General features: G+C 43.9%; 1 protein-coding gene across 1 annotated transcript in view; it reads right to left on the reverse strand.

Moving 5' to 3' along the window:
- TBC1D19 (TBC1 domain family member 19) overlaps positions 1-24,249 on the reverse strand; it is a 130,468-nt gene that overhangs the window by 17,123 nt on the left and 89,096 nt on the right. The window contains exons 14-16 of the mRNA XM_056125556.1: positions 19,074-19,158; positions 16,355-16,399; positions 4,639-4,671 (exon numbers count right to left, since the gene is read on the reverse strand). Of these exons, the coding sequence (XP_055981531.1) occupies positions 4,639-4,671; positions 16,355-16,399; positions 19,074-19,158 (163 nt within the window). The remainder of the gene's footprint in view (positions 1-4,638; positions 4,672-16,354; positions 16,400-19,073; positions 19,159-24,249) is intronic.

Genomic DNA, 24,249 nt, shown 5'->3' on the forward strand with positions numbered 1-24,249 from the left:
GTAGACATTCCTGGGCCCGCTCGAGCAAATTAGTGAACGATGGGAGGAAAGTAACAGTGACAGTGATTAATAAACAACATAAAAAAGTAGAATAATTAGTCTTTAGCAATTAAACTCTAAAATTAAAAAAACATTTTGATAAACAAGTTATATTTATTGGTAATATTGGCATGTCTCAATATGTATCAAGGCGGCTTTCAAAGGCTGAAAGAAACTCTAAGGAATGTAATTCTCAAATGCTGAATTCCATATTCTTTTTCACCCAGCTCTAGGTGATTAAGCTCAGTGGGGATCAACTCAAGTCGACACCCCAGAGCAGAAGGCCAGAGAGCCCCAGGGCCACACAAGTAGGTCCCAGCTTTCAGCTTGACAAGCCCTGGAGGTTTCAGGCGGCAGATGCATGTTTAAGATGCAGATACATGAGGTGCAGTACTAATGAGGAAGAGCTTCCTGAGTCACTTCAAACTGTGGTCCCGAATTAACACAGAGCACTGGCGTTCTGAAACCTGTCAGTGAGTTCCAAGGGAGAACACAGCAGGCAATCAAGAGGCAAGGACCCCATAGAGCCAGCTCAGTGCACGGTCTTCTCACTCAGGGAAGGGACAGACAGTAAGCGGCGTAAAGCCAGACAAATATAAAACTTCAGTCAACTGTACGTGACAGTTAGTGATGAGGAAATCATTAGAAAACTGGCATTTCAATGGAGAAATTTTGCTTTTTCTTAAATTAAAAAAAAGGTGTGTGGGGGAGAAACCAATTTGGAGGGTAAATATCTAATACATAAGCATAACCAAATAGGGGGCTGAAGCAATAGCACAGCGGGTAGGGCGTTTGCCTTGCACGTGGCCAATCTGGGTTTGATTCCCAGCATCCCATATGTTCCCCCGAGCACCGCCAGGAGTAATTCCCGAGTGCAGAGCCAGAAGTAAGCCCTGTGCATCGCCAGGTGTGACCCCCAAAGCAAAATAAATAAATAAATAATAACCATATAAGTGCTGGAATGATAGTCCAGTAGGGAGGGCATTTGCCTTGCACACAGCCTCCTGAGCAGTTCAAAGTGTAATTACTTGAGTGCAGAGCCAGGAGCAACCCCTGGGCATCACCAGGTGTGACTCAAAAAGCAAATAAATAAATAAATAATAAATAATAAAGAGCTCAAACTTAAATAAATAAATAAATAAATAGCTGTATCTACTTATAGTCTTTGGGGGGAGGTTTGTTTCTGGGCCACACCCGGCAGCACTCAGGGGGTTCATATGAGATGTCAAACCTGGGCTGACCTCACACAAGGTAAGGTCCCGACCTGCTGTACTCTCTCTGGCCCTTTTATTTATATTCTTTTGGTTTGTGGGCCACAGCTGACTGTGCTGTGGGCTTGCTCCCAGCTGTGTGCTCAGGGATGACTCCTGACAATGCTCTGGGACCAAGGGGAGCCACAGAATCAAAGCAGAATAGGCCACATGCCAGGCAAGTGTCTTACCTTGCACATGGCCTATCCTTTGCCCCCAAGAAACTATATTTATATGTAAATAAAGTACTATTTATACATCTTTCTTCCCCCAAAGTACTATTTTTATATGTAAATAAAAATATGTTTAAAAAGTGACAAACATATCCTGCTACCTCCAAATTAACCTTTAAAATGTATTCTATCAAATAAATTTCTACTTATCAGACTAACTCCAATTAAAGGTATTATATGAATCAAAAGATTATAATCTGTTCTAATTTCACTATCCAAGAAAAAGCGATGGTATTACTATAAATATATGGTAATAGTGTAGTACTGTTGTTCATGGATTTGCTCGAACGGGCCCAGTAATGTCTCCATTGTGAGACTTGTTACTGTGTTTGGCATATCAAATACGTCATGGGTAGCTTGCCAGGCTTTACCGTGTGGGCGAGATACTCTCGGTTGCTTGCTGGGCTCTCTGAGGGGGCGGAGGAATCGAACTCGGGTCGGCCATGTTGGCCGTGTGCAAGGCCTTACCTTCTGTGAGAATTCAAAATAGGGGGTTGGAATTTATGTGTCCAATAATGCATATTTTTCCCCTTTGACTTTTTTGGGTCACACTTGGCAATTCTCAGGGCTTACTTCTGGCTCTGCAATCAGGAATTACTCCTGGCAGTGCTCAAGGGGCCATATGGGATGCTGGGAATCGAACCCGGGTCAGCTGCATGCAAGGCAAACACCCTATCCTTTGTACTATCAGTCCAGCTACCTTCGACTTTAAAATTTTGAATTTTATTGATTTACCAGTACTTAACATTATTATAAAGTTCTGTATGTTCAGCGTCATCTGTCTGTGTTGAGTCTTTCTGGACCTAATACCAAAGCCATCCTCTTACTTCTAATCTATTAATATGTAGAAGCCAGTAACGTGGCTGTCAAAGTTAGTTTCAATAATCATCAATGATCATTTCGAGTGAAGGAATAAAAATAAATTTTAAAATCAGTACCTTTCCCCATAAGTGAAACTTAACAAAACCCTTTTACTCAAGAAACCATAACTGTTTCTGTTGAATTTTCTTATATAGCTATGAAATGATAAAGCTTTAGTCCATTACATATAACATGTAAAAAACTTCCACATTTTGGGAGCCTAATTAAAGTACCTTTTTCTCCCATAAAACTGAAGTCATTTACTTTTTGTCCAATTTAAAACTACATACATTTATTTATGAAGACATAATATACCTACAATATGATTATTAATCTGCATAAATGGGACAAGGAAGGATGATTTTATTTTTTTAAACATTTTTATTAGTGAAACACCATGAGCTACAGTTGTAGACTTACAAATTTTTGTGCTTGGGTTTCAGTTATACAATGATTGAGTACCCATCCCTCCACCAGTGCCCATTCTCCACCACCACTAATCCCGGTATCCCTCCCGCCCCCCATCCCCCTATCCCACCTTGCCTCTGTGGCAGGGCATTCCCTTTTGTTCTCAGGGAAGGATGATTTTAAAGTTAAGTGTTACAATTAAAAAAAATAGTCACTGAAACTGAAGTGGTAGAGTACTAGGGTTCCTTGGAATAATTTGTGATTGTTCTAGAACACTGAAAAATAAGTGGTTACTGCAGTGTTTGTGGATGCTTAATGTATTTTTCTTAAATAGCATTCATCGTTTTAAACATTTTGCACCAACCATTTCTCCACTACACATTTTCTTTGGGTGTATAATCTTACCCCATAGAAATGAGGAAGAAAATGAAGAGGCACCTTGCCTGACACCCTTTCATGACATCATTAGCTTAACTCCGAATCACTCAAGTACATCTTTTTCAAATGATATACTTGGAACATTTTTTGCAGTTGCAGTTATTAAAACAGGATAGAAGGATAATAATATTTTTATTAGAGGCAAAATTCATATTCTCAGCCATTTTGGATTTTTGAATCTGCTCCTGTTGGGGCCACCATCTGCAGCATCGGGAAGCACTCCCAGTGGTCCTAAAGGGAATGCGCAGTGCTGAGGATTTTTTTGGGGGGGCTCCCATTTGTGAAGCATGTGTTCCAGCCCTTCGAGCCATCTTCCTGGAGCCAATACGTTTTCTACTGTAAGTTCCTCATTTTTTTGCAATAAGAAATCTAAGTAAGTGATTAAGAAGAAATCTACCAAGCGGCCACTATATAATGTTATATTATGAAATTTCAGGCACTCAGAATAGAATGCCTTATAATTCAAGCTCATGGCCAATACTATCAATAGCAGCATAATGCAAAATTCCTAGGTACCTTTTGCCCTTTTCATTGGATGTATTTTGTTTATTTTTCATTGCTGAAGATCAAAATCCAGTGCCAGGGATCAAATAAAATGACATAAAAGAGGTTTCATTATCATGTCATTCACCGTGATTGTCTTGTATTGAACAAGCAGCATTTAAAGTGTCATTATATTTCTGATGTTTTTTAACAAAAGTAAAAAAAATTCTGTTTCATTTCTGTTTGGTTTAAATTTTCAGTCTAAAGTTTGGAGAGTAGAGACAGTAATCTTGGACAAGTTTATATGTAAGGTATGGAAACGGAATCATTAAGGAGCGTTAAGGAGTAGGGCATTTTTCCTCTTGCTCATTTTCACTGGGTTTCTTTACACTTCTCAACTAATGACTCATGATGGAAAGGCACTGGGGTACTCAAGGGGGCACAGGCTGCATCTGGACATGCAACCGTCGAGATCCAAAGGCTTCAGTGTCATTACTGCCATGGGTCCCAAGAGTCAGGAGAAATCGGGAACTAAAACTCAGGGCTGTCGCTCCCTTTCCATTCTTACTGACTTATGATTGTCTAAAAAGGACCTAATGATAATTAGTTCAGAATTGAAGCCATTTTGTTTTATACCTAGGAGATTAAATATGAAGGTGGATTTCTATTTCCCAGTGGATTCGGAAGTGGCAAATCACAGGAGCATTTTCACAGTATGTTTTAATTCTGATCCGTCCAACAGTCATCATCTGAATTATTATGATGAATACTTTTTTCCCAACTGAACATGCAGAAACTAAACTCAGTGTTTAAACATGTTCACAATAACTTATTAAGTGTGTGGATGATGTGATATAAAGTGTAATCTTCATGTTTGATTTTCTAAAGCATAACAAAAACAATGACTATTTTAAAGCCCAACTTACCATACATTGAAAATCCATGAAAAGGGATGACACCTAAAAAAAAAATTCACTACAATTAATTTACCCACTAAATTATTAGTAAGCTTTGGAGGATTAAAATTCTAAAGAGAAATTTAAAATTTTTGCTGCTACTGTATTCTAAAATGTTAGAAAAGACATCAATGGCAACCAACAAAAAAGATGTTTTCTAATACTGTTAGGAAAGAAACAAAAGGTATTCAATGTATATCCAGTTAGTTTTCTATTGATAATGTTGGAAAATAAAAACTTTAACATATGTTTCAAGACAGGACAAAAAACAGAAGGCAGATAACAGAGCTAAATTAAGAAATAATTATAGGGGCCAGAGCGATAGTACAGAGGATAGGGTGTTTGCCTTGCACGTGGCCGACCCAAGTTCAATTCCTAGCATCCCATATGGTCCCCCAAGCACTTCCAGGAGTAATCCCTGAGTGCAAAGCCAGGAGTAACCCCTGAGCATTGCTGGGTGTGACCCCAAAAGCAATATATATAATATTAATAGATAATTACCTAAAACAATTTCATATGTTCATTAGAATTCAATTCATTAAAAACTAAGTGAGGGGCTGGAGCAATAGCACAGTGGGTAGGGCATTTGCCTTGCATGCAGCCAACCCGGTTTTGATTCCCAGCATCCCACATGGTCCCCTGAGCACCACCAGGAGTAATTCCGGAGTGCAGAGCCAGGAGTAACCCCTACACATCACTGGGTGTGTGACCCAAAAGTGGAAAAACAAACAAATAAAAAACTAAGTGAGCATTTAAAGGCAACTCTTGCACTGATGTATTCCTTTGTAAACTTCACAAAAAATTCTATCATCAGACCAAATTTAAAAACCAAAAATTGACAAGTATAGTACAACTTTATGTAATCTTTGGCTAAAATAACACAAAGTAAGCAAAGAACTCATCCATTTCAAAAAACCACTAGAAATCTAAGTTGGTGTGGTAAAACATCTTGTCATACTGTAAGCAAAAAACTGAAATTTAAAGTTTAGGTTCAAAATAGAAGTTTTGCAATATATTCTAATAGAATATTAAATCAGGTTGCAAAGTACAGAGGAAAGCAGTTTACTTTTTTTGGGAAAAAACAGTATAGAAATGCTTTATTCATCTGACATGTTTAGAGGCACTATCTCTTTTTTTTTCTTTAGCGTAGGAGTACTGCTATTTATTCAGCCATTGATTAACCTGATTGAAATGGGGATGAACTCCACATTACTTTTTTTATTCAGGATGTTAATTATTATTATTATTATTTTAATCACTGTGAGATAGTTACAAAGCTTTTCTGTTTGAGTTTCAGTCATACAATGATCAATCACCCAACCCTCCACCAGTGGACATCATCCACCACCAAGGTCCCCAGTACCCCCCATCCCACTCCTCCCCCTGCCTTTATGGCAGACAATCTCCCTCATACTCTTCTGTTTTGCTTGTTATGAATAGTATAAGATGTTGTGTGGCTGCAAGAGCGGCCGCATGCTCCTGGAATTCTAAAATTTTAAATAATTAGGGTCTGGAGAAATGCTGCTCAGCTCGGAGACTCTTTTGTGTGTCTCTGGATCATGGCCATTAAGGAGCAAAAGTAGCAGCTGGAGGATATTTGTGGGTGTGACTTCAAGGGTCCCGTGGGGACCAAGGATGAGAAGGGCTTGCCCATCCCCTATCCCTTTGGCAGAGGCAATATCTCTTAGGGAGGTATTTTAAAGGTCACGTAGACTAATTTCTAAGGATTAATGTTCATTCTCAGTTTAAAACATCTGGCAAGACAGAATATTTTGACCCCGCCCCAGCCTCTCTTCACTTGGGCAACTCGGAGGGGGACAGGTTGAGTTTCGCTCCCCACCCCAACAGAACCTCAGCAGCCGAAAACCTCCAGAACCCTATGGCAGCCATGCTCAAGGCCACTCTCCACAGGCTCTGACAAGCTTCACCTATGAGGGAACCTGCAGAAAAACCCAGGTATGTGGGACCTGTGAATGAGATCTCCAAGCTCACTCGGAATGGGACTGTGCCTCCTTCCCCCAGCTTCTCAGTTTTCCAGGAGCTTGGCAGTCACACCCACATACTGCCCCCCCCCCCCCGCCCTCGCCATATAATCCCATCAGTGGTGAAGATCCAGAGACTATGAAATAAAGCTCCCAGAAGAGAGTGACACAGAACGTTCTGGACCTCTTATACTCTAGCCCAATGATGTACCAACAGAAGCACGCATTTGTTTGGTTTTAACATACATGCTTGTATTCTCTTATATAAAGGGCTTAAATGGCTCCAGGATGAAATACAACAATCTTCACACACTTTCCACTCTGGTGGTGGGAAGGTACATGGTGGTGGGATTGGTGTTTGAATATTATCTGTAATAAACTATTGTAAACAACTTTATAAAAACAGAATATATATTAAAAAATGAGAAAAAATACTCATCAGCCTCTTACATAAAGAAAGACCTCTACAGGATCTATGTTAAAAACTATTTTATACCACCCTGAAAAAATGACTAGTTTTTTTTCTTATTCTGGTTTTCTTTTTTCCCTTTGAGAATTGAGATTCTGGAGGAAAAAAAAAGTTGGCAATAGGAAACACACTGATTCAATGTGACTCACAGGATTATTTCTCACACTGAACCAAACGTAAGGGGTTTAATATCCCCTCATGGCCAAATTTCAGAAACACCTGAAGACACAGTATACTCTTGCCCTGCCCCTAATCCCATCAGAGCATAATTTTGTTTTGCCCAAAGACTTTATACATTTTTTAAAAATTTTTGCTTTTTGGGTCACACCCGGTGATGCTCAGGGGTTGCTCCTGGCTTTGCACTTAGGAATCACTCCAGGCGGTGCTTAGGGGACCATATGGGATGCTGGGAATCGAACTTGGGCTGGCCGTGTGCAAGGCAAATGCCCTACCTGCTGTGCTATTGCTCCAGCCCCAAGACTTTATACATTTCTTGAATGGTTCCTCAGGTAAGGCGCTGAATCAGTTTTAGTTCAGTATAGTCCTTAAAGTGAGGGAATGAACACCTCTGAATACTTTCTTATACCCTCTCTTCCACAGCTACGACAGTACATTTGTGCAGTTATTTCTGATGTAAGGATTCTATTCTAATCACTGTTACATCCCTCTTTTTAGTGAATCATTCCATAATCTCTTTGGATTCTTGTAGTTATCAAACATAGTCTTACTCCTCCTGGTTCCACATTCCTGGAAAATTCGATAAGCAGATACGTTCTCACCAAAAGTGTTGTAAAATAAAATGTTGAACAAGACCATAAGGGTTGAACTTGTTCCTAGGGACCATCTGCTATGTGGACGGTGGTCCATTAACACAGTGGCATAGAGCACTGAAATCTGCATGAATTAGACCACACTGAAGTGTGAGCCAGTCATAGTGTGTGCTGGCATCAATGAGCTAATCTGAACCCTATGTGGTTAAGGACACAGACTGGGAGTGAGGCAGATGCAGTGGGGTGTTATTCTGTATGCTTTGAGGAAACTCTTGTGACTTCTTGTTCGTTCTTAGTTTTGGAGCCCCTTGTGGGGGCTCTCAGGGTTTACTCTTGGCCCTACTCAGGGATCACTCCTGGTGAGCTTGGGGGACTATCTGGGGTGCTGGGGATCAAACCTGGGTCAGCAGTGTGCAAGGCAAGCGCCTTCCCCACAGCACTGTCTCTCCAATCCCGTTTCATAATTTTTTTTTTTACTTTTTGGGTCACACCCAGCAATGCACAGGGGTTACTCCTGGCATTGCGCTCAGGAATTACTCCTGATGGTGCTCAGGGGACCATATGGGATGCTGGAAATCGAACCTGGGTCAGCCGCGTGCAAGGCAAACGCCCTACCCACTGTACTATCGCTCCAGCCAAGTTCATAGTATTTTTAAGCTTCAATTTTCTCATCTGTAAATCAGGTAATGTTAAAATCTATTTGAGTTGATTAAATGTGATAATGCCTGTGGCTTAACTATTAATAAATAACTTAAGGTCTAAATAAATACGAATTATTGATGTTATCAATCATAAATGAGCTCATTATTTCTTTGTAGTTTCTAGACTACCAAAAGAGAACCAGGGGGGAAAAATCCACATTTTCCTGATGTGGAAAATTAGCACATCAGACTGGTCATTTTAGCATTTTGTGTGGCATCATTCATAAATTTCCTAATATCTACCTCTTTCTGAGTTCTTGTAGTCTTCTATGTACGCATCTATCCAATCCTGCTGAACCCCTGTTCTTTGTAATTCCCTGCTCATCTCTATTCGGTTAGTGGCTAGTGGCCCCGTTGTTCTTTTAGTACCGTCTGACTCTCTCAGTGTTGAGCACCATAGAACTCACTTCCCTCCTTGTCAGGAGGCGGATGACATGGACATGAACCTTTTCACTTGATTTTTATGTTCCTCACATCTGCTGTCTCAATTTTCTTGGGGGTGAGGGGGTGGCGGGAGGAATCTCTAGAGGAAGATGCGTCTGTGTTCTTGTTCAGAGCTAAATCTCTGTGTGTGTGTGTGTGTGTGTGTGTGTGTGTGTGTGTCTTTGGTGCTCTGGGCCTGCCCCCAGCGTGCTCGGGGGGCCCATGCAGCTCTGGGGATGGTCTCTGGGCCTCCAGTCAGCGACCCAGTCCCTTGCGCCCTGTGCCAGGCCCTCGGAGCTCAGCTTTCCCCTTGACTTGCAGAGCGGCTGGGAAGCGGCAGTCACGTCCGTGGCTTGTCTTCGTGCGGTCTATGAGCTCAAGCTGGCTTGGACGCTTTGGAAGGATTATTTTAAAACCACAAAGAATGATAGGTGGAGACACTGGAGGCCGGCGAAACTCCAAAAACGAGGGTGGTGGAGAGAGAAGAGAAATAACGAAGGGGAGGCGGGTGGGGGAGGCCCGCCGGGAGGCGGGAGGCGAAGCGGCACAGGGGCAAGTTGGCTCAGGCGGGCAGATCCTGCGGCCCGATAGGGCGCATCGCTCTCCAGTCCCACTAATGAGGCCGCAGAGGCCGCAGAGGCCAGCGGTGGGCAGGCCCTGTCAAAGCACCTCGTCTCTTCCAGGCTCTTCAGTACAGCAAGGAGCCAAGAATACTGTGGATCTGAAGGAGAAGGAGGTGGGGATGGAAGAGAGAGAAGGAGGGGAGGGGGAGTGGGAGCAAGGGTGAAAGCAAGGATGCTCTTTGGGAATGAGGGGGCGAGGAGGCTATGGGCCTTTCTTTCCCATCACCGGGCTCGCTGGCCCCTCCCAGAGACCTGCAGCCTACAAGGGGGGGGGGGGGGGAGCGTCTGGTGCTAACTCCGGGGGTCCTGTGTGTGAGGGCACCATAGGGAACATGCTTCTGCCGCCCCTCGCCCCTCCTGCTGCTCAGCGTCTCCCTGAGGCCTCACACCGGCTTCTCTCCTTCAACGGAGGCCCAGGGCGTCCTTCTGACACTGTTCCTGGCCCTGACTCCTCGAGACTGGAGTCTCCAGGGAGGCAAGTTCTCAGTTATCTTCCCTTCCTTGTTCCCCCTCCACCCGCCCACGCAGAGGTGACTGTGCTCCAGTCCCAGCTCTCTGGCCTTCGGGGTGTCAAAGGTGTCAGAGTGAGGGCCGGCAGCTTGGTTTCTCTCCCAACCCCACCAGCACAGCATGACAGTGCCCAATGTGAACGCTGTCCCTTCTCCAGTCTCTGCGGCACAGGACAGGGTCCAAGTGGGTCCAGTCCCATCTCTTATTTTGTTCACTTAAAAAAAAAATTTATTTCCTTCAGTTTGGGACTGCATCCGCAGTGCTGGGGGTGGGGGTGGGGGGCTATTCCTGGCTCTCTGCTCAGAGGAATTGAAAAGCCAATAGGTGGTGCCGAGGATTTGAACCTGACTCAGTGCTTGCATTCTGCACTGTATCTTCTATAAATGAGATCTCCAATATCTATTAATATAATGGACGTTTGAGAATTTATATGTGTATTGTGAACGCTTTATACATAAAATAGGATGGTATGAGAATCATTTAAGAGTTAGCAAAAATGACTAGTAATTAAGTGATAGGACTCAGTGTGGAAATTATAAATGGCAAACAAGCTCATGGAATGTGGATTTGAATTCGGTGTGATTCTTGACACAATAACAATACCGTGAATCTTTATTTTCATTTCCAAACATGAAGGTAAAAAAGACCAACATCGCTGGGTTGCACTAACATGCCCGTTACTTTAATGCATTTAAAGTGCACCCAACGGAGTGCTGTTCAGGTGCAGCCAATGTTCAATCACCTTCGCTATTTTTGCTCCGAGAAGAGCAACTACCACTTTAAGTATCAGGTTAAACATCAGAAATATTTTTTCTGACAGAATTAGGTAAGTGTTCACTTCAGCTTAATCAAGATTATCCTGGGCTCAGGACTCCAAAAAAGGATACGCGGTTTGCGGTGTCGAAGAAGGGCAAAGTCAGATTCTGGCAGAGCAAAGCAGGAGGCATGAGAAGCAATGAGGAATCCATTAACACTTTAGGGCACATACCACCTCGGACATTCTTTGATCTCAGAGCTTGTCATGTTCTTGGCCAGCTCCTCCAAGGCCCTTTCTTTGCCTCTCGTCACTCCAGGCTTCATGGGTCACGTTTCATCCTCCTGGCCACTTCCCAAGACAATACTTCTACCAGGCCCTGCATACTTGAGCCCCACCTCTTTTCTGACCTTGGGGTTCGGCCAGTCTTCTGTGTGTGCTTATTTTCAGATGCTAACCTTCCCTCACCCGACTGAAGAAAGACTAAAATATTGACTGCTTCCTCTGTTCACCTCGAATAACCATATAATGATTGGAAGGGCCTTTGACATGGCTCAGAATGATAATCGTCATCAACAAAAATAACTCTTGAGCTGGATGGATTATAAATAGTAAATATGACTCAGAAAATATCCTAAATACTAACATGCTTTGCACTTACTAAATATTTTCCCCCATTTCCTCACTGTCTCTATTAATATTAGCTTTCGCCTTCATACCGTAATGCTCCCATCTGATTCGCTTCGACATCACCTCAGTTAAAGTGAATTTTTTTTTTAACACAGATGCATTTGGGATAATTTAGCACAGTCTATTTGTTTGTTGAAATAACCCTTTCCTGTTTATTCTGATTCTGCACATAAGTTGGCAAGAGCAGGGATTTAGGACAATGGTTAGATTGTTCTCTAAAGTTTTTTCCATTATTTTTCCTGAATCAGAACTTCTATTACTATTACTTTAGTCACTAAACTTTCCCTAAATATCAGCACATAGCCATATTTAAATATCTAAAATTTATACATTAAGAGCATAAAAAAAAGCCAGTGGGCAATGCCCAGGGCTACTCCCAGCCTGGGCTGCCCTGGCAGCGGTTAGGCATGTGCAGTGCCTAGGGTCAGATGAGGGCTCCTTGGGGCAAAGCACATGCTCCAGTCATTCGGGCAATCTCTATCACCCACTTCAAAAAGTTTTTTAATTAGGTTTTCAGTTTTTGTCTAAAGGGCACAGCAAATGAATTTTGGGGCGTGAGCTGTTTTGAATTTAATTCAGAGATGACAAAGTACTCCGTTATTTATCTGCTTGACACAAGTAGATCTTAAGTGACACGGTGTCCTCATTTGCTCCAAGAAAACTTTTCTTTTTTGTAGCGAGGGACTGTCCTGCCCATGTGTGATCCCGGATTATCTCTGAGACAACCAACAGCACCTCCAACCCTCCTGGCTTGGAATCAGGAGTCTTGAGCTATTGCTGAATGTTCCAGCTACACTGATTCGGAAACTAACTACACTTGATTGAGATCCGTAGCCCGAGTGTCTTGAAACAGTTCTACCTAATGTCAACGAGAAATGAACGATCTTCTCTTGTTTTAGGGAAGCAAATGGCATCAGCGAACCGTTTGTCTATGTCAGACCTGTGTTATTTCCCCATGTCTTGTCTCTTTGTTTCTGTTTTGGTGCTTTTTTTATTCTTCTACATTAATTTCCTCATTCTCTTATTCACTTATTCCGGTCATGTTTACTGGGCACTGACTATATATGCCATGCACAATTCTAGGTGCGGAGCATGTTGGTCACCAAGACAACTCCAGGCCTTTGTCTCCTGGAGCCTATGTTACCTTGAACACTCTCATGCAACACAAGAGTTCAGATGATATGTTTAAAAAGTATGAATGAGGAATTGGAGGAGAGATGATGCAGAAGACTACAGCAGGGAACCCCTCAAACTCTGACCCCCTCGCTAAAGCCAGGACTGAGCTGGAAAAACAAAACTGTGAAAAGTAATCTTTTTTGGATTCTAGAATCTAAAGAAAAAATCCAGTCACCGAGAAAATGGTTAAGAAAAAAAAATGTTGGGTTTTGGAAAAAGAGCAGATCTATCTATCTATCTATCTATCTATGCATTTTTTTTACTATGGATTTTTTTTTATCTATCTATGTATTCTTTTCTGTGTTCATGAAGCTTCCTGGCCTCTTTGTTCTCAGTTCCAATGCTCCCGGTTCCTTAAACCCCAACATCAGGGCACCTCATTAGCTAGAGGTGCTATATCTTGAGGTCTCTAAGAAGTTTCGAGTAGAAAGCTGGAGAGACCAGAAGCACCCATAGGCTTTTTACAAAGAAGGTGTCCTGGGCGGGGGGGCTTCTCCTTCTGAGCCCCACTCACCCCCTCTCCCCCCAGAGCAGGTGATATTTGGATTTGCCTTTAGCTATCATTCTCTCTCTCTCTCTCTCTCTCTCTCTCTCTGCTGGTGGCTATGAAGACAGTCACCTGTGTTCCTCCTGTGATTCCTGGTAATGTCAGCCTGACATGAGAAGCAGCTGTGGGCTGAGAACAGACTGTGCCCACAGGAGGCCTGGGTTTGAAACCAGCACACAGAGCCCCCCCAAGCACCACCAGGAGTGACCCTTAGCTCAGAGCCTGGAGTACACCCACCAATACTACCAGGTGTGGTCGACCAAACAAAGATAAATAAAAGTGATTGTTGTCTGTCTTCACCTGTTCAGTTCCTAGCTTCTTTTTTTTTTTCTTTCTTTCTTTTTTTTTCTTGGTTTTTGGGTCACACCCAAAAAATTTTTGGGGCAATGCACAAGGGTTACTCCTGGCTCACGCACTCAGGAATTACTCCTGGAAGTGCTTGGGGGACCCTATGGGATGCTGAGAATCGAACCCAGGTCAGCCGTGTGCAAGGCAAACGCGCTCCAGTCCATTTCCTAGCTTCTTAAACGGAGGGCTGCAGCCCTATATGCGGCAATGTAGCTTAAAGTGGGGGTCATGAAAAACATTCTAAAATAAATTTATGCATTATCATCAAGTAAATGATTTGTGTAGCTGCATTATATACCTGGGGTCCTGTGAAAATGTCGAGAGCAAAGGGGTTGAAGGAGTAAAAGCTCACGAAGCCCTGCTCTAGATGTTACTGTGGAATTGCGCTGAAATGCACTGCCAGGCGGTATTATTGAAGTTTTTAATTAGAAATATTATTGCCACAGCTACAGGCAAGCAGCAGACAGGAAAGCCTGGGAAGAGGCCGGGGAAGGGGACTGCTGGGGGGACAGAGGTCCCAATGCGTGCAGAGGACCCTGGAAAGGACCCGAGGAGACCTGGGGCCTTTGCGGCTGCGGCTGCCTGAGCCGTGTGCACACTAGGGGCCTCAGTACAAACCCAGTTTCCAACAAGGACGTCTACAAAGAAACGGGTGAACCAGACATTCACAGAGACTGAGAAAGGGCCAATGTTGGACTTACAAGATAGAACTATCTGCCTACCTGGTGGGTCCGTCAGCTCGCCCACCTCCCCCGTCCTAGTCACATTGGCACCCATCACTGCTGCCCCTGCCACCAGCCACGTGCTCCTGGTGCAGACCCCACAGCCGTGGTGGCGGCCGGGAATGTTCTTCTCTCCCTTTTCGGTGTGGCTCACTCTGCAAGGCAAGCGTTTTAGCTGCTGCTCTCCCTCCCCGGCCCCCTGGGATATTCTGGTCTCGCATCATCATCTTCCTCCTCAGAGGCAACTTTTCTCAGATTTGTGCCGGAAAGTCACGCCCTTCCCACCTCCCTCCTGCGGTCAGCTTCTGTTCCCTCACATTGCTCACGTCACCATTCCAGGAGTATTTTCAGTCACTATTGACTTATTTGAGGGAAGTCACCTTCACTAGCAAGTCAGCTCCCCGTCACAGCGACTCTGTGTCTTAACTGCGGCTCCCCACAGAGATAAGTCAATACACAAACACAAGTGTATTGCTGAACACTGGATACGGTTACTGTTTTTTCCTTTCCAATAATAGGTGTAAAAAGATTATTTTAGGTTGATATTTGTTAAGTTTGGGGTACTTGTTACAGTGGTCAGAACTGAAGAAGGAGGGGCCAAAGCGATAGTACAGTGGGTAGGGTGACTGCCTTGTATGATGGGCCCAGGTTAGATCTCCGGCATCCCGTATGGTCCCCTGAGCATCACCAAGGGTATATCCTGTGTTTAGAGCCAGGAGTAACCCCTGAGCATTGCCAGATGTGGTCCCCAAAACAACCCACCTCCCTCAAAAAAATTTTAAAAAAATGGAAGAGGAAATTTTAGAGCAACAGCCATCACCAAGGCCTAGGAAAATGTGTGGAAACAGAGGGTGGGTGGGAGACGGGGGACATGGGTGTTCAAAGACTCCCCACGACAGGTGGCCCAGGAGAGATGCGCAAGAGGAGACCGCGTGTGGGTTTCCTACAGGACGGGCAAGAAGACTAAACCAGGACAGCTGCATTCTGGGAGCGCTTGTTCTGCATATTGTATGTTGTTCACTGTGCTTCCTGCAAGCTGTGGATGACAAACCTGGAGTTCAGTGAAGTCATGTAACTTACCCGATGGCCTGGGGTGAGCTGGCAGAACTGGATCTGACCTAGACCTGCTGGATTACCATGTTCTTGACTCTGATGGAGCAAAAACCTCCTTCGGGATGCAACTTAATGTTACCCATAACAAGGACTGGGATCAATGGCTTTTTCCAAGAGGTCTCTTTCTGGAAGTGACTAATAGTCTCAAAGAAATATTAATATCCAAATGGTATCATTATACGTGTGATCTCACTTTATAGATTGAAAATAAATTATTTCAGTAGTATCAGTGCTATATTTAGTCATAATCAGTGAGGTACCTTGTGGGCATAACTGGGGGGCAGCTTTAAACTTCATAACTGCTATTTTTGTGTGAGAACAAAACTGTGCAGCGTGGCGATCCACTCAACTGACTGGCGCATTGTCCAGAAAAGACCAAAGACTGGGGAAACAGTCAGGGTCCTTCGAGAAACTGTAGTGCCTTGGGTGTAGGCAGCGTATCTTTCCCATAAATATGACTATCAATTTCAAGAAAAAACAGATAGGGTGTGATTTAGAATAAGCCTATCACGCGTGAAAACGTTAATCACAGAAGCTATCTGCCAGAGGGTATCTCATGCAGAGATCACCAATTATTACCATTTATTTATTATTGTTTTGGGGGTCACACCTGGCAGTGCTCAGGGCTTGCTCCTGGATTTGTGCTCAGGGGTAACTCCTGGCAGTACTTGGGGAACCATATAGGGTGGTAGGGATTGAACGCAGGACAGCCAAGTGCAAGGCAAGAGCCCTACCTGATGTTCTATCTCTCCAGTCCCAAATAATTATCCATTTAAAAAGTAAGAGAACATCATATTCCTGTTATAAAGTTGTAGTTTTCCTACCTCCCACTAGAGGAAGCAATAGGATTACTCTTACCATTCGGTGGATAAAAGACAGCATAATCTTCTAGTCCGAGTTTTCCTGTAAAAAACCAGAAGGTTTTGTATAATTAAACTAATCATTCTTTTCAATAGTAAGAAATAAAAACCTTGAGAATATATTAATGATTAACATAATTTTAATGAATACATTTAATCTTATTTTATTTCATATGTAATTAATTTTGAAATATGCCAATCTTTTGCTATTAGCAAACCCTTTTACCAACTAAATCAATATAATGAACTTTATATACAGATGATACAAAAATAATGGAAAGAAATGTTTTCAAGTTCCTTAGTACCTGAGATTCATTTTTTTATAAGCATAGAATTGTTTTGCTAATTATAAAAATTCTAATATATTCATTAAATGTGTACGCTTTTAAAATGCTGAGAAGTTAAAAATTAAATGTCTTTAACTGTGATGATTATAGTTCCTGAATCCCCAAACAAGTCAACTGGTCCAGGAATAAGACTAAATGTTTGAAATCTGAATTTTCTGAGAAAATCGAGGCATGTATTTCACAATTGTGTACAAGCATTTTAGGAAATGCAGTTCTTCAAAGCTGCCAGGTTCTGAGTTCTTCCCTCTTTGAACTTCCCTCTCTGGGTCACTTTTATCTTGACACTTTTTCTAACACCTTCGAATTGACAGAAAACTCATAAGCATTCCTAAAGTAAGATTTTTCTAATTAAGAGATTTTTTATTTTTAAATTTTGTTCCTGTAGAGACAGTAACAGAGCTGGAGCGATAGCACAGCAGGTAGGGGGTCTGCCTTGCATGCGACCGATCTGGGTTCAATTTCTCTGTCCCTCTCGGAGAGCCCAGCAAGCTACCAAGACTATCTCGCTCGCATGACAGAGTCTGGCAAGCTACCCGTGACGTAACTGATATGCCAAAAACAGTAATAAGTTTCACAACTTGTTGTGAGACGTTACTGGTGCCTGCTCAAGCAACTCGATGAACAACAGGAGGCCAGTGCTACAGTGCAGATCCTATAGAGACAGTAACATAGAGGAGACAAGAAAAGGCTGCTTGGACCACAACACCCAAAAGGAGAGAGAGAACACAAGGGATTGCCCTGCCACAGAGTCAGGGTGGGATGGGGGGGATGGGGGTGGGAGGGATATTATCCATGGAGGTGGAAAATGGGCACTGGTGGAGGGATGAGTATTTGATCATTGTATAATCGAAACCCAAGCACGAAAAATTGTAAATCTACAACTGTACCTCATCGTGTTTCACTAATAATAAAAAAAAAAAAAGGGAAAAAAAAAGAAAAAGAAAGGGCTGCTTGAGTGGTTTAGGGTAAGATGACACAACACGGACTCGTCTTGTGTGTAAGGAAGGACAAAATAATTTAAAATTCCATAATCAAGAACAAAGAGAAAAGAAGAAAGAAAAAGAGAAAGAAAAAAAGAAAGGAGGGAGAGGAGGGGAGGGAGGAGAAAGACAAGAAAGATATAGAATAGCTGTTAGAGAGTTACTAGAGGTCCGATGCCAAGAGGCAAACATATTATTGTCAGTCAATCAGGCAGATAAAACTCAGACTCAAAGAGGAAAAATTCAGCTATTTTCTAAATTCTGGGGCTTGGGCTTTACTTATTTTAGAGGGTTAGAAGAAAGGGAAACTGATGATGGATTTGAGGATCTGGTGAAACTTAGGAATCTTGTGCAAAGAACTGATTTTGAGGGAATCCTCTCATATGTGGGGATGGATGGAAGGATGAAATATGGGAGATGGAGACGTGGAATTATCAGGGAGCCAAAACGAGTTTCATTGAGTCAGGATCAACTGACAGAAGGCGGTCACATTTTTTCTGGGTGAGCGAGTCGGAAATCAAGGCACGTAAATCAACTCTCTGCGGGTGATGTTAAATAAGCAGACAAAAGGTTTCCATGAGTTCAGCTGTGGATGAGCGAAACTGAAAGAGCCTTTAAGTTGGGGGTGAGAGTGGGTGCCACCTGACCCCAGCACATGGGAATGTGAGCTTTTCCTAGGGCAGGGACGGAAGCAACCAGGTTGAATTTGGAGATACAGGGGGAAATTCGCTTATCTTGGGGGAACAGCAGGCCCGCCAGGCACTGTCCTGGGTGTTCGTCTCTCAACACAAAGGAGAAGTTAGGCAAGGTCCTTGTGGGAACAGTGGTCACGGAATAGTAGGATATTGGAACAGGGGTATCATGTAAGCAGCAGGGGAAACAGAAGGAAACGCTAAAATAGAAATTATAGAGAGGGGGCCAGAGTTATAGCACAGTGGGTAGGGTGTTTGTCTTGCACAGAGTTTGCCCGGGTTCGATCCCCGGCATCATATATGGTTCCCAGAGCACTGCCAGAAGTAATTCCTGAGTGCAGAGCCAGCAGTAACCCCTGGGAGTTGCTGGGTGTGACCCAAAGGGCCAAAAAAAAAAAATAGAGAATATATAATCTACATCAAACATTTAAGTGTCGTGAAATATGTTGAGAAAGAATATAAAAGGTTAAAAACTTTTTTAAGTACAACATCAACAAAAAAGCGAATGTGATAAGGACCCAGTGAAGCGCTTTCTGGGAGGTTGCGCTGGGGGGCTCAGGCACGGGTGCAGTGAAAGTGGACAGAGTCGCGCGAGAGGAATGTCACTGAGAAACTGCATCCGACGGCCCTCACACAGGCTACAGGACCAGCAGAGTTGGGAACAGTCATGCAAGCGGCAAAGGACACTCGAAATTTACCTCTTATGTATGATTTCGGTGGTGAAGCGCTGTTGTACGCAAAGTGAGCCAACACGGACGTATCCCGGGAAAAACAAAGTAGTACCTGCGTGGGACATCGGGAGAAAAGAAAAACAATCAGCTCTGCTTTCTAGCATCCTGCAACCGCGACGCCGGGCTGGGGAAGGGGGGGGGGGGGGGTGGAGTGGGGGGGGGGGCGCGCCTGTGCGCGCAGGTGTGCGCGGGCCGTGAGGAGAGCGCCCTCTGTCGGTTCGGCTCCGTCGGCGCCGCCGGCGGCCGAAAGCGCCTGCAAAGGTTTCTCAGGGTTATTTCTCACCTGGACCTTGGACAACAGCAGAACCCGCAGGCTGCTAACTACCCGCTGACTCTCTTTCTCGTTTTGGAGTTGGAAAAGAGCAACGCCTGGGGCAAACGTAACAGAGGAGCCATGTATGGAGTAAGGGGTCAGCACGGGGGTGGACACAGAAATTCGGAAAATGGCCGAGACCGCGGGCCACCGGTGGACAGGTCAGCGTGGGAAGCAAAGCGTTTCCTCCTACTTAGGAGGAGCTGGAGCAGCAGGGGGGAGAGGCAGCCCGTAGAGGTTAAAAGCTGTTTTACTTTTTTGCTTTTTGGGTCACACCTGGCGGTGCACAGGGGTTCCTCCTGGTTCTGCACTCAGGAGTCACTCCTGGCGGTGCTCAGGGGACCATGTGGGATGCTGGGAATCGAACCCGGGTCGGCCGCATGCAAGGCAAACGCCCTACCCGCTGTGCTATCTCTCCTGCCCCCAAAGCTAGATGTTTTAAACCAGCGCGCAACTGGCCGCCCTGCCGATGAAAACGGGCAGGGGAGACGGCCAGCGGCAAGCAGAGCCACAGTAGTCACTGGGAGGCTGACACTGCTGTGGAAGGTGGAGGCGGGAGGGTCCCGGGGCGACGGGAACTGGTCCCCGGAAAATCTGGGTACCAGTTATTCAAAGGTCTGAGGTTCAAGAAGATGCCACTGACAAAGGAATGGGAAAATGCCTCGAAGAAGGGTAAACGGCCAGTCTCTAAAGAGGGGGATCCCGGTGAGGGCTGGACTAGAGGAGCCCCAGGAGCGACAGACAGGAACTGTACGGGTGGCCAGATGGTTTGCTCTGCGGCAATGAAAGGGTCATGCCTAACCTAGACGCCCCCCGCACCAGGGCAACTCTCTTTTTTTTTTTTTGTTTTCTTTTTGGATCACACCCGGTGATGCTCAGGGGTTACTCCTGGCTTTGCACTCAGAAATTACTCCTGGCGGTGTTCAGGGGACCATATGGGATGCTGGGAATCAAACCCAGTCAGCCGTGTGCAAGGCAAACGCCCTACCTGCTGTGCTATCGCTCCAGCCCCACAAGGGATCTTTTTTCTCTCTGCAGCCCAATGTTCCAGACCCTGGTGACTAGCAGCTGGGGTCAGGGGTGGGCACGAAGGACACGGACGCTTGGTCCATCTGGGACAGACACTTGGACCTGCGTGCTCCCCTTTATAACCCAGCCCCTGCTGACCAACAGACACGTTCTACCCAGCATCAGGAGAGATTTTTTTTTGTGGTGGAACCCTCAACCCCCTCTGGGTTGTTTTCCTCTTTGTTGTGTTTGGGGGCCACACCTGGCGGTGCTCAGGGCTTACTCCTGGCTCTGTACTCCCGATAGGATCCGGGACTGCATATGGTGTCAGGGACTGAACCCAGGTCGGCACAGGGAGTCCCGACTCCCACTTTCATCTCTTGGGGCCCTACTCAGCACTTCTTAATGGCTAGTGGAGACGGAGCTAGATGACTTAGTTCACTCGTTCGTGTCGCCTTTTCTTACAGGCATGTTCCAACCTATTTCTTATCTTACCTACTGGCTATACATTCCAAAATAACTCATATTATTCTCTCTCTTGTGAGACTATGTCTAGTATTTTAATATTAAGGAATGTAAACTTACATTATCTGGCAAATGTTAATTTCACAAATATTTATAAGTCAAGAAAATATGCTTTTGGGCTGGAGCAATAGGTAGGGCGTTTGCCTTGCACGCGGCCGACCTAGGTTCAATTCCTAGCATGCCATATGGTCCCCTGAGCACCGCCAGGGGTAATTCCTGAGTGCAGAGCCAGGAGTAACCCCTGTACATTGCCGGGTGTGACCCCCTCCAAAAAAAAAGAAAATATGCTTTTTCTGGCGTATGTTAAAGCAAAAATCAAATGTTAGATGCATAACTATGGATATAGTCAATATCACTGTACAGTTGTAAATGACTAACATGATAGTTTTAAACAATGTGATTATATTGAGATTTAGAGTTCAAGCTAATTTAGAGTCCTGCTGTTGTTCATCGATTTGCTCGAGAGGGCCCAGTAACATCTCCATTGTGAGACCTCTTGTTACTGTGTCTGGCATACTGAATACTCTCAGTAGCTTGCCAGGCTCTCTGAGAGGGGCGGAGGAATCAAACCTGGCTCGGCCAGGCTGACTGTGCGCAAGGCAAATGCCCTACTGCTGTGCTATTGCTCCAGCCTCTTTATTGAGATTATATTTATATTATATATATTATATTGAGATTATACTTTCTAAAAATAACTTAATCATAAAGCAAGTATATCACTTAGTGCAGATAATACAGTACATTTTATGTTGTTATTGGGAAGGGGTTGGGCCCAGTAGTGCTATGCAGCTACTCCTAGCTCTGTGCTCAGAAATGACCCCCGGTGTTGAGGGGATCATATGTGGTGCTGGAGATTTGAACTGGGTTCAGCTGCACTGAGTTCTTACCCGCTGAACTATCTCTCTGGCCCCTGTGTTATTTTATCACATTTGAAAAAACATGTCATTAAACATAGAATTTAATGTATTCTGGGCATCTATTGACATAAGCATTTCAGAATGAGATTTAATACACATGTATACTATTCATTTTAGGTACATCATAAAATTATTTGTATATATTGTATATCTGTATATATTGTAAAACTATCATCATCATTCTATTTTTTATTTTCAGATATCTAAATATGATGATCATTTTCTAAGAACTAAACCAAGTCGGTAACTACTAAAGGCTAAATTTACAAACTGTTGGCAAACTATTAAACAATAATCTCCTCTTAACAAATCCTCCTGTACTCCTGTGCTAAGCAGAATAATGGACACTCTAATCCATGGAACCTATAGAAATGCTTCCCTAGATGACAAATGGAGTGTTACGGATGTGACTGAACTGAAGATCTTTAGATGAGATTATCCTGAACTATGACACAAGATCCAATGTAACCAAAGGAATCCTCATAAATAACGGAGAAATGCAGCAGGATCCAAGCCAGCGAGATTTGAAGCTGTCCCGGGCAGACAGAAGCGGTGCCCAGCCCAGCTGGAGAAATCAAGGCCATGTATCTTTCTTCAGCACCTCCGGAAGCAACATAGCCCTAGCACCTTGACCTTAGCCTAGTAAAACCCATTTTAGTCTCCTGTGATTGGTTTTAAGTCACTAAATTTTGTGGTCACACGATGGAGGAGCCACTCTAAAAAATAAACAAGCAACTGGGGCCGGAAAGAGCTCAGTGGGTTGCGCTCCTGCTTTGTGTGGAGGAGGCCTGGGTTTGACATGTGGCATGGTCCCCTGAGCATCACTGAGAGTGACCCCTGGTGTGCCAAGTTAGGACTACCACTGGTTATGGCTTCTACATCAAAAATTAAAAATACAATAAATACATTTAATAAAAATACAATTGCTAACAGCTAATACAACAATGGGAAAAATGATATCACCTTCAAAATAACTTTCTGCCATTACCTATGAAAAACAATTTTTTTTTTGCTTTTTGGGTCATACCGGGCATTGCATAGGAGTTACTCCTGGATCATGCACTCAGGAATTACTCCTGGCAGTGCTCAGGGAACCATCTAGGATGCTGAGAATTAAACCCGAGTCGGCCACGTGCAAGGCAAACACCCTACCCGCTGTGCTATCACTCCTGCCCAAGAAAACAATTTCTAATGGCATGTTTGCACTCACTTTCCCTTAGCAGGTGGTGGGAAGATGGTAATGTCAGGAGAAGCTCTGCGATTAAATATATCCCCTGAGAGTCCCTGCTGCCCGGGAAGCCGAGACATCTGACACTCTGCTAACGGCACACGGGTGGCTGTAAGGTGAGAATGCCGGAGGTAGCATGTTAGACACCATGTGCCGTGTGCAGTTCTGCCACACACGCAGAGAGCCCTGGCTTTTATTTTAACACGTGTTAACTTCTGAGATGCCAATCTTGAATCTGCAGGCAGGGAGAGTTTGTTTGTGAATGTGTTAGAAAATGTGATTACATGAAGATGACTACTAATCAAATTAGAAAATGTAACTTGAGTACTTAGTGCGAACGAAACTTTCTCAGGCTGAGGTTGTACAGGGTAATGATTTCCTTTATCTACAGGAACCGTAGAAAACTGGATGTGTATGTCTGAACTGTGATTCAAACAGAAGAATAATACCTAGTGTCTACAGAGAGTTGAAGAGAATTTTTACCTAGCCTTCAGCTTTGGAATCTTTTAACAATAATGTCTCAGGAATGATTCTGAAATGCTCTGCCCTGGCTCGAATTTTCATAAATGCATAGGCAATCTTCCGGAGCTCCGGAAACAGACAGGCCTGCCTGGGGTATGAAGTTGTATTCCAAGTCTTTCCTCTTTCATCTGTGAAATGGGAATATAGCTGCTACATTAGGTAGTGTAAGAATTATAAGGTGCCTCGAGTATCCAGAGTGGAGTCTGTGACCTAACACTCCATCAATAAATGCTAAAAATAGTGTTGGTAATCTCACTTGTAATGACAGAATATAGTGAGAGAGAAAAACTTTTTTCCAGTGCTGTTTCTAGCTTGTGCATTAAAAAAAAAATAAACAACTCTTTTCCTGTCTATTTTTGTTTGTTTAGTTTTTTGGTTTTTGCTTTGGGTTCCCATCTGGAGATGCTCAAGGCTTACTCCTTTTGTGCTGGGGGACCATATGTGGTACTAGGGATCAAACCAGGGTCAGTGGCATGCAAGGTTAACACCCTATCTGATGAACTATCTTTCCAGCCTCTTATTACATTTTTATGGACGAAAAGAAACTGCGGATATCCCACCTCTCTCTCCTCCTGACTGCCAGCCTTAACATCCTTTCTGATTTTAGTCTTAATCCCTCGCTTGAACGTT

Source organism: Sorex fumeus, unplaced genomic scaffold (genome assembly GCF_029834395.1).
Source record: "Sorex fumeus unplaced genomic scaffold, SorFum_2.1 ptg000055l, whole genome shotgun sequence".
Classification (NCBI taxonomy): domain Eukaryota; kingdom Metazoa; phylum Chordata; class Mammalia; order Eulipotyphla; family Soricidae; genus Sorex; species Sorex fumeus.